Source organism: Oryzias latipes, chromosome 23 (genome assembly GCF_002234675.1).
Source record: "Oryzias latipes chromosome 23, ASM223467v1".
NCBI lineage: Eukaryota > Metazoa > Chordata > Actinopteri > Beloniformes > Adrianichthyidae > Oryzias > Oryzias latipes.
The window spans coordinates 9,240,100-9,254,524 of NC_019881.2; the positions used below are offsets into that span (position 1 = coordinate 9,240,100).

Here is a 14,425-nt window from a genome sequence, read left to right on the forward strand (position 1 = left end):
CAAGAGAATGCCAAGAGTGTGCAAAGCAGTAATCAAATCAAAAGGTGGCTACTATGAAGAACCTAGAATATGACATTTTCAGTTGTTTCACACTTTTTTGTTAAGTATATAATTCCACGTGTTAAAGCATAATTTTGATGCCTTCAGTGTGACTCTACAATTTACATAGTCATGAAAATAAAAACAACTCTTTGAATGAGGTGTGTCCAAACTTTTGGTCTGTACTGTACATTTTCCGAGAAGCATTTTGCATCACAATGCAACTGGAAAAGAGATTAGAAACTCACGCATTTACTCTGTCCGTTTTTTTTGCTAAGCAATAACTTTTTCTTATGGTGATGCAGCCGTATTACTTTTTTTTGGTTACAATGGGCTTATATTCTTCATACGCAGCCATTAAAACCTCTGACTCCTTTCTCACTGAAGTATGAAGCTCTTTTTTTTCTCCACGAGTTTCCATGGTGACTCCAAAAATTGGCAATCCATTAAAAATGCCTTGTTGCACTCGCCGTGCACACCCATTAATTCATGGTTAACAAGAGGATAATTAACCAAACTCATAACAGTGTTTTGAAACCGACATACCCACAGTAAAAAAGTATGGTTATTTAACCAAGATTAATGTCAGGGTAAGTTTACCTTGTTTCTGGAATAGCCCTCAGGACTACAGCACGAATGACAACTCTGTTAACATTTGCACTTGTGTACAGTGTTATTTTTTCAATATATTGTCTTTCTTATGGGCAGAGCTTAACCATTTATGCTTTCAGCATGTTTTATTCTGATTTCTGAACAGAAATAAGCACGTTTTGTATGAAGCATCGTAATATGCATCACTTCCTCCTTGTGACCAACATCACTACAATTAAGCTATTTAATTTCGATTTACTGCCGTAATTCGTATATATTCTGTTGTTTCAATATTGTAAACCTTGCACTTCATTATCAAAACAAAAAAATGTAAACAGAGCGACACCGCTCTTCCCAGTCTGTCCGGATATGGGACCAAAACACTAAAAACACGCTGGGATTTAACACACGGTATTGATATTTTTGAGACATTAACACAGGCGGCTAAAATAAACGTCTACTCAGGAAGAGAATACAGGGCATTTTAAAGGTAGTTCTTAAGAAAATGAGTTCATGCAACTACAAAGTCCTACTGTTTCACTTCACAGACGTTGAGGAAATGACAACCAAACTCTGTGGGCTTCGTTTCCTTTACTTTGTAGTACAGAAATCATTTGAGCCCAAATCTCCTTACATATATTTGTCTTTATACAGCATTTCAGGGCTCTAATCAATTCATCACTGCTGCAGCACACATTTGGTCCTTAAGCAACTACAGTGAACCACATCTGCTGGTAATGTTTGGGTCTGCCATCGTTTGATAGATCACAGGACTGCTTTAATGCGATGATGTAAATCAAGCTGTTGAACAGGTAGTTCAGGTTTAGGTATAGATGCTGCTGTGGCTCGACTTCTCATCAGATTCATCTGCAGGGATTTGATGACATCAAGTAAAAAAATATACATATGAAAATAGCCCACAGTAAATCACTTTACTTCACAAAACTTGACCATGTGATGTCTGATGTGCTGCAACCTGTATTTGCTTTAATTAGCAGAGCCCAGAAATAGAGTTACATGATTTAATACAAAAGGACCAAGCCAAGTCCTTCTCAATCTGAGACAAAAAGAAGAGATTTTCAAACAAAACATTGAATTTGCAGATATTTATCATTTTTAAAGAAACGTTAACGCGACAGAAAATCGAACACCCCCTCTTCACAAATACCGCCAGTATGTTTTAGTGATTAGGACTCATTTGTTTTGGCATCTTTGGACTATGCATCATCTTAACATGTTTACTTACAGGGTTTTACTGTCAACTCGCCATTTCCAATGTTTAGTGCAACATCCACCCGAATGATCTGAAAAAGCTTTGTTCCATCCCTGAACCCTAAAACTCTATCATACCTCTATATATCATCAACTTCCATAATGGGCAAACTCTATGTGAATATGCAGTTGGCCCAAAGGTTTGTACTTTTTTTTTTTTTTGTAGAATTTCTGTTGTCGGATAATGCGTCGCCTCTACTCTGCAGCATCGCCGAAGATGTCCTGCTTCCCGCGCTCCATCTCCGCAAAGTTAAAGTCTGAGCCGGTCATCCTCCGGTAGATATCTTTGATGTCATCGCAGGTCGTCTCAAAGTGAGTCGTTGCATCGTAGGTACGGGAGATGAAAATCTAGAAGGATTAAAAAAAAAAGTAATTCTGAATATTTTTCTCTGTTAACAGCCAATTATGTTTATATTTTTTTAGTAAATGGACAAGCAAGCCATTAAGCACATACAAAAACAACTGTTTCAAATCCTCATTGAAAGCTTCTATTTTACTGTCTGAACTCCAACGTTGTGCTTCAGCACAGTTTACTGGTGCTAAGAAGACTTTAATGTAGCCGTCTCAATTATACTTTTGTGTACAATATGGTGTAATTCAGTCAAATATTTCCAAATCCATCTCATCTGGGTGTTAAAGCATTTATTCATCTTCTAAACCCCTTTTGCCCCTTTCGGGGTCACAGGCTGCTGGAGCCTATCTCGACCATGGTCGACCTGTTGCAGAGCCACATATCACACACCAATTTATACCTAGGGGCAATTTAGAATAACCAATTAACCTATAAGGCATGTTTTTGGATGGTGGGAGGAAGCCAGAGTCCCAGGAGAAAACCCACGCATGCACAGGGAGAACATGCAAACTCCGCACAGAAAGATCCTAGGTTACTAGAGATGCAAGAGTTAGCGAGTTCTGCCTTATTCTCTACATCAGCAGCCACAAACAAAGCAAGCTGAACAAATAAATGAGATACCCTGACGATGTTATATTCTATAGTCTTCAACATTCACCCATGTTTGATCCTACCTGACTGTCGGTGCCTGCGTCAGTGGGTTCATACTGGTCGCTGATGCTGACAAACTTCTGCTCGATGGGCTCCAGCAGGTCCAGAGCCGGCTTGATCTCCTTCTCTGGGTTGCCCGTTTCCACTGTGGTGCTGGCAATAGCAATGTATTTACCCTGTGCAGCCACATTGTGAGCAAAGGAGATCATACAAACGTAGATGTCTGAAAACAGAGAAGGTCACGTTAACCTTTTTTAAACTGATCTTCAACTGCGTGCAACTGACAATTAAGGTCACACTCTTCACAATTACCACGTCCATCATGCTCAACATAAATGTATCACACAAGTAAGAATGTAAACTTTAACAGCATTTCCACAACACTGAAGCTAGAAATATCTGTGCTCCATTAGAAGGGAGAACAAAGACTTGAAATGCTCACCATGCTTCCTGTTGACCTGATTTTGGGGAATGATGATCTGGCAGGAGTTGATATCACCCGTGTTGGCAATAGGGTGGTTCATGATGCAAATGACCCTGATCACCTGACCCACTTTCCTCACACGATCCATTACATAGCTGGGGTCACAGATCAGCTGCTTGCACCTTGCAATCTATGGTGGGCAAATCCAGAAAAGAAGTTGAATGTAGATGTGTTTACTCTTCATGGCTATTTTGATTTTTTTTTTAGGAAATAGTGCATTAAACACAATGCCTTTGTAGGTCAAGGTTGATACTCCGTTATTACTAAATGCTGCAAATGTTTCAGGCGTGTCTAAAATCCTTCATTAACTTACGGTAAGTACTTTCAATCTGTTCACAGTGCCATCTAGTGGTCGTGCCAGTTATTGCAACTACAAACCGTTTATTTGCATAAACTTTATTGAAAGTGAGTTATGTTCAGTCACAGGAAAAAACAGAAAGAGACCTGCCAGAACACACGCATTTTTGTGGTGTTATTTTGGAGAAAATCAATACGCACATCTTGTGTTGAGTGTTGCCTCATCAGTATCTAGATGGTAAATGCCGTATGTTTTTCTTGTTTTAGCTCTGTACAGTCACAGTCCCATTCACCCAAGCGCACACACACATTCACACACTGATCCGCTGCCTAATACTGGCACCAACCTATAACCATTATATGCAATGTTGTTCTAGATTCAAACAATGCATGTTTAAATATGTATAAATACTGTGTATAAATACACAGCATTTATACAATTTTGAGTGTCGTTAAACCTGCTCACAATGTTCAACTGTCTCAAGAAATGTGATATTAAGAAGCTTTCACTTTAAACAGCCCAGTTAAAAGCTAGAAAAAACCTTTTGCAATAAAACAGGAACATAAATATTGATTTGATGGAAAGGCAAACATTCTTCCTCTGACTCCATAATCAGGAGACTTTCATTTTCAGTAGATTTGTTCATGATGGGAAGTTCAGGATGAACAGATGGTGTGCAGACCAGCATGCTCACCTCTCCCTCTGACTTGACTCCCACCACCTTCCCCTTCTCAATCACGATCTCTTCTATGGGTTTGTTAAGCATGTACGTCCCTCCGTAGATGGCACTGAGTCTGGAATTTCAAAATAAATTGTAACACATCTGACAATGTAGAACACTTGCAGCGGTTTGTCACAAACTATGCAAACTAATAATTAACAAGACTTAGAAACATTGTTTTACCTGGCAAAGCCTTGAGGAAGTTCTCCCAGACCATACAGAGGGTAGAGGTATGGGCTCTTGCCGTACCTGGCCAAAGACTCGCTGTAAAGCTTTATTCTGTTAATTGTTTGAATGCAAGGTTGATCCAGGTAACTGCAGGAACACATATTCAGAGCGTTAAACATCTGGAGTTGCTGCATGTGATCGCATCCCAAAAACCAATGAGCACTGACTCATCTGTGCGGTAGAGCGCCAGGGAGTGACCCGTGAAGTCCATGACCTCCTGCCCAAGGCTGAACTTCTGGAAGATGGCCCGCATTGTTGTCTTTTGAGGATCGACGTCTTCCATGGTTTTTGGGTCATTTTCGTCGAAGTTGGAAACAAAGATCAAGAACTTTCTGAAGCGCCGCTTCTCAAACAGTCCCATGAGGCCTTTAATGGACAAAACCAAAATCAACTGGATTATAACATTCCTAAATCTCTTTTGTTGTTGCTTGATTTGATGTTCTCCTGGATTGCTGGTGTAGTACTTTAGATTACTATTAATGTGAAATGGTGCTTTTAAATTTGTTTTAAACTGAACAGAGTAAGGGAAAGGTTAGCAGTACAGGAAATGATTCTGTGAATAGATCTTACTAGACGCTAGGGCCTCCGTCTCAGTGGAGGGGACTTTATGGATTTTTCCTCCCTTGTACACATAACTTCCTTCAATCACTTTAAAATCCAGGTAGCGGGTCACCTGTGTGATCAGCAGCATGCGGACCAGCTGACCTGAAACAAGGAGAAGTGAAGGTCCGTTTTAAACAAAAACATCAAGTTATTTTAGGGATGCACAGTATGGGGCTTTTGGTATATACTCGACTAAAAACGTAGCTTGTGGTACTGGCTGATCTAAAAAAGAAATTCTGTTAATACACTGATCCCTCACTATACACACTTCACCTTTCATGGTCCCTTTGTGAATTTTGTCTATCGAAGATTTTTTTTAGAACAGAACTCCTGTGATAAACGTTTAGCATATCCATCTCAGATTTGAACATATTGCCACAATAACTCACCATACCTGCACACCTGTAACAAATCTTCAGACGCCCAATGGGAAGAGGGATTTCAGTTTCAGAAAAAAACTTGTTCTTAGTAAGGGGTTTAAAGCAGCAGTGATGTGCATCAGGGTAACAAAATTCATGCTAAAATATGAAATACCCCGTCTTATAGCAACAACAGATTAAATCTCAATGTGTAGTCAATGACTGGGTTCATAATCGATCAATATCTATCCATCTATCCATCTATCTATCTATCCATCTATGCCAGACTGCACAACCTTAAGGTATGGTCAACCAAAGGAATAGTTTGCTAAAAACTTGGTTCAGCTGGTTTCCTACATCTTGAATAAAAAAGAATAGGAAATATTTCAGGGGAATGACAAACACCGTTAGCCATCAGGAACTTGGGGATGAGGTCCACGTTCCAATCCCGGCCTTTTCCCATTGAATCTGGCGGGTTGCCAGGAATGTTGAAGCGCTTGTAAAGCTGAAAGGATGAAGAGAAGCAGATTTCAAAATATGAACCAGGTCTAACAGAACAGCTGTCCTTTACGGTGTCAATTCCCAACAGACTTTAAAGCCAGTCTAAACTTACATCTTCAAGGGGTGTGATGGAAGCACTCTCAGCTCCGTAGTAGGAGTTGCGGTCCATGTGCAAAACCCTTTTCCCCTTCACTGACATGATGCCTGACAGGATGCATTCCTGTTAAAGAAAATTAAAAAAAAAGAACAAAATGAACTTGGAGAAAGAACAAGCAAGAACTAGGCACTGTTCCACAAAGCAGGTTATGTGAGTAATCTCTAAGTTTGAGGGAAAGGAAGCGGATAACCTCAGCTTTCAGTTCCAAAAACGGAGGTATGTTTAAAGGTATGTTAAGTTGCCATAGCAACTTATGCTCTGAACATAACCTGGTCTGGAGCAGGTTTAGTTGAAGGTTATGATGGGCGTATACTCTTCATACACCGTCATTAAAAACTGAAGTATGAAGCTCTCTTTTTAATCCACGTGTTTCCACGATGCTCTGGAAATTGTCAATCCATTGAAAATGCCTTGGTGCACTCACTGTGCACGCGCATTAACTCAGGATTACCAAGGGGAGGTTAATTAAGCAAACTCATAACAGGTGTTTTGGAACCAACATAACCAGAGTAAGCAAATTTAGGCTTCCTTAAGCGAGAGTTCAGGGTTAAAGTCAAGGTAGTTTTACCTTGCTTTCTGGAATAACCCCCTGAAAGTCTATTTTTTAAATGAATCAAACCGGCTCCAGCAGTACGATGAGGAAGAATGAATATGTAGAATTTTACCCTCCAGTAAAGAACAGTGGCTGCCTGTCACTGGAAAACATCTCTGATGACTGCCTTTCTGTTTCAACATTTCTGCAGTAGCACTGGCTGTGTCATTTCAATATCTATTGGTTTTTTTTCTTCTAATATTCTGGCATTTTCATTTAATTGTATGTAACAAATGTATAATCTACTACTACACTACCCAGAATGCATTGAAGGGCCAAGAAGCATATGATTGGGTGAAGGAGTTGATTGATGGGAAGTTTGTCTAATGAACTGTGTTGGTCTTCTTGTTTTTCTCTTATCCGCAACAGGCAGCTTTAGCAGAGACAGCAACACCATAGTTAAAAGTTTACTCAATTCATTCGCAATTACTGAACTTTATTCAGTTCTACAGTACCCATAATGCTCCAACAGTCCAAGCGATGCAGCTTCATAGTTGCCAAAGTCAAACTAAAACAATAACAGCTTTTTGAGCACCATGGAACACAGAATTTTGAGAAAATTAAAGTTTAATGCGTGCCCTATGGCCCACAAAGTACAGGACACTCAAAGTGTTTAATCCCACTTGTTCACAACCGCCATCATAAGATGTATAGACGACTAATAACAAAATATTTGTTCACCGATCCATGCTACAAATACTTTTTCTGTATGATTCAATTGTTTTTGCTGTGTGATCAAAATCAATGTGTATTGTGCAATTCCTGATCAATAGTCCAGGAGGTGAGGCAGCACCGACCTCTCCTTTGGTGCAGCCTTTTGCCAGCTCGTTATGCTACCAATGTAATGCTTTATTTAAATGTTTTTATACGTCCTATACATGTTTATAACATGTCCTTACTTTCCATATGACAGTGAATGCATTTCATGTATGTACATGCCTTATTAAGTGTTTAAATCTGACAAAGGTGCACTGAAAAGACAAAGTGAGACAGGAAGTAGCTCTGCCTCAATGAAGAGGGCACGTGTGCTCACCTGTGTTCTCCTGTGTTCTCCTGTGGTTGCTAAAAAATTTCAATAAGAGTCGGGGTTTTTTTGTTTTGTTCTGACAGACTACAAAAAACTGGCAACAACTCATGGGCAACATATTTACAATTTTAAACCAGTTATTTGGGCACACATATGAATTGGTCCTTTGTCATTTGTACTGGCTCCCCAGACTGCTTGGGCTTCCTGAACTTCATGATAATTTGCTTATTTTCATTTAGGTAAAAATAAAAAAGGTCCCCTGATTTTATTTTTTACCTTCTCTGGTAATAAAGTAACACATTTAAAAAAAAAATATTTACATTTTCCAATTAATACAATGCATAGTGAATATACATAGTGAATCAGTGTTTAATACATAGGACATATTCAGTCATGATCTACAGAGGATTTCTGCCAAGCAGAGAAACGCACTAAAGCTTGATGAGAACAGTAATCTTTTTACTTTTTCCATGTGAGCTTTTGTCTCTTTTAGATTCAGCAGTATGGGGAGATTTAAAGATTTGGATCACAATAATTATCCTCTGTCCTGTTCTTCAGTTCCCTGGTTGTAAACATTTAAAAACACAAGCTTGAAAGTTCACCACACAGTCTGTCTACTGAATCACCAAGACTTTAAAACTTTATATTTTCTGACCCAGAACTTGACTGGTTATTTAGTGTTCCAACTTTCCAAATTTCACTTTAAACATCTCCAACTTCTTAGGGTTCTTAGCTCCAACTATGAACGAAACACTGCCGTCGCCCATACAACTGATCCAAAATTTAAATAGGGAATCCTGTGCAAATAATGTTTTTCTTGGAATACATATAAATAACTAGACCTTGGCCCTCCTCCTAAAAGGTTAAGCAGGTTTGTACAAGTTACATGCTATTCTTTGTAAGATTATTTTTTATTTGCTACCTTTTTCTTAAGGTGAGCTCATGTGAATACAAAATAAAAGCATAAACATGTTTTACATATGTGGAAAACAAATTGGGACGGTTTACTTCACTAAAGTGGTTTTGCGGAGAGCTCTGCATGCAAAACATGTGACATACTTATACAATTAGAATGGAATGTGTTGGAATTCAGAACAGTGTGAAGGCAAAAGAGACATTCTTAAACAGTATGACATTTTGATGTCTTGACTAAATCCGCATATGATGTACCCACAGCATCCATGTTTATAATATTTCAATACCCCATGCATCCATTTTCATTAGTTAAACATTTCTGAATTTCATTTCTCAACAGTAATACTGCAGCTCTTACTTACACATTTTCTTCTACTTAAAAGAAACTGTTACTAATACAATAAAACAATAAAATATTAGGAATAACCCAGATTTTCAAATGTGTCTTTTTGTTAATGTTCTTGTGTGTGCAAAATGTAAAATATCATATATATGAATATTGTCCACTATAAATTGTCATTCATTAAAGTAATTATTACATGACCCATTGTCCATATTCTTTTAACCCACAGTCAGGACCATAAATATTTGGACAGAGACACATTCTTTCTAATTTTGTTTCTGTATATTACCACAGTGAATTTTAAATAAAACAACTCAGATGCCATTGAAGTGCAGACTTTCAGCTTTTATTTCATGGGTTGAACAAAAAGATTGCATGCAAATGTGAAAAACGAAAGCATTTTTTAAACACAATCCCTTTATTTCATGGGCTCGTAAGTAATTGGACAAATGAAATACAGTAAACCCTTGTTTATCGCGGGGGTTACGTTCCAGAAAGAACCCGTGATAGGCAAAATCTGTGAAGTAGAAACCTCTATTTTTTTAGAAAAATATTATACAATTAAATACTCTATTATACATTGAAAAGAAAGAACAAACCATTTTACAGGCTCAAGCATTTGTTTCACAAATCAAAGTACTTTAAAAACGTTTTTTTTTTTTTCAACAAATAACTTCTGTACTGTACTGTCAATAATTTGAATCATTGATGTAAACAGGCTTCAAATCGCGGAGATTAGCCCCGCCCACCGCGACCCGAGAGTAATTGAATTAGGGAGAAAATTTAAAATGATCATGAAAAAAATACAAAGTACAAATGGACAAATAGTGGCTCAGGTGTATTTCAATGCTCTTCAGTCTGAGAAGCTGCAGTGTTTTCTCCTTCTCAAGCCCGCGGTGCAGCTGTGTGTTTGTTCGGGAGAAGAATATAGTGATTGACAGTTGGTGTTGCTCTTTTTCTATGGGTTTTAGAGAAACTTGAAATTGCAAGATGATTTGCATGTACGTAATTTGGAAAGCTGATTTACGCACGTGTACATATTAAACTGCAACATTATTGACGCACAGGTAGAGAAGAAGCGGAGTGACTTTTTTAGCCAATCAGAATGCAGAACACAATGCACGATGCAAATCCGTGAAGTAGCGAAACCGTGAAAAGTAAACCGCGTTATAGCAAGGGATCACTGTAACTGCAAACAAAATGGTCATTACTAATATTTGGTTGAAAACCCTTTATTGGCAATGACAGCCTGAAGCCTTGAACTCATGGACATCACCAGATGCTGGGTTTTCTCCTTCTGAATGCTCTGCCAGGCCTTTACTGCAGTGGCTTTCAGTTGCTATTTGTTTGTGGGCCTTTCTGTCTGAAGTTTAGTCTTCAACAAGTGAAATTAATGCTCAATTGGGTTAAGATCAGGTGACTGACTTGGTCATTCAAGAATATTCCACTTCTTTGCTTTAATAAACTTCTGAGTTGCTTTGGCTGTATGTTTTGGGTCGTTGTCCATCTACATTATGAAACGCCCAATCAGTTTGGCTGCATTCACCTGGATCTGCGCAGACAGTATGTCTCTAAACACTTCAGAATTCATTAGGCTGCTTCTGTCCTGTGTCATGTCATCAATAAACACTGCTGTCCCAGTGCCACTAGCAGCTCTGCACGCCCAGACCATCACACTGCCTCCACAGTGTCATACTGATGATGTAGTGTGGTTTGGATCATGAGCTTCTCCATACTTTTCTCTTGCCATCATTCTTGTAGAGGGTGATTTTGGTTTCATCTGTCCAAAGAATATTTTTCCAGAACTGTGCTGGCTTTTTTAGATCCTTTTTAGCAAAGTCCAATCTAGCCTTCCTGTTCTTGAGGCTTATGAGTGGCTTGCATCTTGCAGTTACCCTCTGTATCTACTTTCATGCAGTCTTTTTGTTGTGAACGGGTTCCTCTTCACCATGGAAATGACTCTGCGGTCATCCACCACTGTTGTCTTCCGTGGACATCCAGGTCTTTTTGCGCTGCTGAGTTCACCAGTGCTTTCTTTCTTTCTTTCTCAGGATGTACCACACTGTTGATTCTGCCACTCCTAATACTGTAGCAATTTCTCGCATGGTTTTTTTCTGTTTTCTCAGCTTAATGATGGCTCCTTTCACCTGCATGGAGAGCTCCTTTGACCACATGTCATCTGTTCTCAGCAAAATCTTCAAAATGCAAGCACGAGTCCTTTAATCAACTCCAGGGCTTTTATCTGCTTCACTCATAATGACATAACAAGGGAATTGCCCACACCTGCCCATGCAATAGCATGGAAGTCAATTGTCCAATTACGTACGAGTCCATGAAATGAAGGGATTGTGTTTAAAAAAATGCTTTAGTTTTTCATATTTTTATGCAATCTTTTTGTTCAACCCATGAAATAAAAGCTGAAAGTCTGCACTTTAATGGCATCTGAGTCGTTTTATTTAAAATTCACTGTGGTAATGTACAGAAACAAAATTAGAAAGAATGTGTCTCTGTCCAAATATTTATGGTCCTGACTTAAAAGTCTATTTGCCCAGAAAAACAGAAGTTCTGTAACAAATTGCTTGATAACCTTTCTTAAAAAATAGTTGTGTCCAAATTGATTTACTACTCACTACATGGTACGCTATATATATTAATTTGTGGAGCTGTCCAAATCTACAATTCCAAAATACAGTGCCCCAGAAATCTCCCAAAAGTCTTGGCGAAAAGTTAGCATGTATCGATGCTCGCTAAATTGGCGAATATAGACCACACAAATAAAGATATCATCTTTGCAGTTCAAAAGAAAAATGTAGTGAGCATAGCGTCTGAACTGTACTAGATAGTTCTGCACCACACAGTTTTAGTAGTTAGGAAGTAAGGAGGAAATTCTTACACAGCAAATGTCAGTTTAGACAAGACGATGTTTTCTTTACCAATACATTAAACTGTTCTGACCCATGAACATGTTAAACAGTAAACAAACTGACTTTGCACCTCAATTAAAGCTCTATGTCAACTTATTATGGATAATTTTTTAATTGGAGGAGAGAATTTCACCAAAAAAAGAAAAACTAAAATGCTTTTTTTAATCTATTTAAAAATTTAAAACCTAAAGGTTTGTGCAACCAACTGGATTTGTAGGAATAACTCAACAACTGTTGGTGTGAGACACAAAAAGAGGAAGGAGACAAATGTTGAAGTCAATTTTTTGTTAGGGGAACTAAAATCCTGTTCACTGGCATGAACGGCCATTTAGGTTGCATTTCTCTTTTGATCAGTGGGTAACTCTCACTAAACTGAACTGAGCTCTCAATTGAGCTCTCAATTACTCTCAGTTCCAGCCTTTAAACACCCACAACCTTTAGGTGGTTTAAGAAACAGCTCTTTCAAACACCTTTTCCCCTCCTGAGTACTGTATTAAACATGTGTCACCTAATTTTTTTTGCAAACGCCAATTTGCATTCACTCATTCTGATGTTCTTCACAGTGTTGATGTTAAAGGGCCTATATCATGCAAAATCAACTTTTTGAGCTTTTAAGTGTATTATAATGTTCATTCCTCACAAAAACAATTCCAAAGTAGTATTTTGATCCATTCACACATTTCTGAATATTCCTCTAAAAATCTGCTTTCACATTGTGACATCATAAAGTGAGGAACCCTTCCTGGAAGGGTCTGAGCTGCCAGCACCACCCCTACCCTAACAAACACGCCCACTTTCTCAGTGTAGCAAGCGGTGATCAGCTAAACACTTTTTTTAATAAACAATATGCACATCCATCTTTGCAAAACTTCGGATGTTGTTTGTTTTGGTGAACGAAATGCAGACCCGCTGCTGAGGCCGAGTCTAGGTTGACGTCACGAAATGGGCGGCACCCACCAAGAGTGACAGTCAGCGATACAGTCGTCTTACTTCCAGGTTAGAAAAGAACTCAGGAAAACACCTAATATTTAATTTTTTTTATATTCTTTTGTGTGCCAAAGGTAAAATATCATAAATGAATATTGTTTACTATCAAATGCTTAAAAATAGCATGTTATAGGCCTTTTAGAAAATAAGTTAAAATGAGTTGAAAAAGTTACATATCGAACTATTTAACATATCTATCTACTGATGCACAAACGGTATAAAAAGCAATTAAGCACCAACAATAAAGCTGCTAACTGACTGTAAAGACGTCACGCGATTCTCACAAAAGCATCAACCATTCAAAGTTGACAGCGAGTCAGGAGGCCTGCTCACAGCTGAAACCGCCTTAAGCAGTAGCATAGAAATGTTGACCACGTCTAAAGTAAATACACACTGAACAAACAGGAAGACTGCAGTCTCCTTCAAATACCTGTTGGGTCTCCGTGCACTTTATAGATTTTATGACAAAACTATATTTTGTTTGAATCTGTCAGCTTGAAAGTCAGTCACGGAAAACGGACCCGCCTACAAAACTACTCACTCAGTCGTTTACTTTAAGTAATTTCTTACGGAACTTTTTACAATAAGACATAAAGATACAATCTATATCCTGAGTTTAAGAGTCAAAAGCTTTAATTATTTAATGCAACGTTTGTATAAATTAATCCAGCCGGCTAAACGGAAACTGCTGCGCGAACCTTACGTTCATTTCGATGTTGTTACTTTATGAATATTATGAATGCGAGCGGGAAACGAGTTAAAATGTCGTCAAAGTGACACAGAACCGATAACCCGGTCTACAAAGAGCTTGTAAAATAGATTAATTGCACAAGTTTAGACGAGTCGCTGATCTATCGTTAGCAAGCTAATTAGCTAACTTAGCTTAGATCGGCTAATGTTGGCGGAGTGACCATCCACTCGGCTGAGGAAAGCTGTAAAAAAAAAAACGGCTGCACATTTATTTTTTTACTTAGTATTATAAACATTTATGTTAACATAAAGCCGATTTAGGAACATTATTGGACAGTTTTCGTGCCAGCTTACTATCAACATTCATCTTTATAGCCAAATACTAACAAGTAACTTAGTCTCCGTTTCCATTACATTACACGCTACAGCTAAGCTAGCTACTTAGCGTTAGCCCATACCTCAAGGCCCGGTCACTGAAATGCGCTAACTGCGCTGGAAACAACAGGTTGCAAATCACTTTCACGCAAACACATGACAACACATGATCTCCTCACCGTCAGCCCGGTGCCGAGCACAATAACGTCATATTCTTCATTCATCTCTCTAATTGTTCAGTCTTCCGCTGTAGGAAATCTGGAAGCTAGAAAATGGAGATTCGTGGAGGTGGAAATGAAAAGGGGCTGTGGTGCAG

General features: G+C 38.5%; 1 protein-coding gene across 1 annotated transcript; it reads right to left on the reverse strand.

The window, feature by feature from the left end:
- Positions 1-1,206: 1,206 nt before the first annotated feature.
- On the reverse strand, positions 1,207-14,425 carry LOC101168509 (rab GDP dissociation inhibitor beta). Its single transcript, XM_023952236.1, has 10 exons — positions 14,289-14,425; positions 6,212-6,319; positions 6,004-6,103; positions 5,207-5,341; positions 4,804-5,002; positions 4,592-4,723; positions 4,382-4,481; positions 3,348-3,519; positions 2,929-3,128; positions 1,207-2,250 (listed from the first exon to the last, which is right to left on the reverse strand). The coding sequence occupies exons 1-10, from the start codon at positions 14,331-14,333 to the stop codon at positions 2,098-2,100; spliced, it is 1,344 nt and encodes a 447-aa protein (XP_023808004.1). The 5' UTR covers positions 14,334-14,425; the 3' UTR covers positions 1,207-2,097.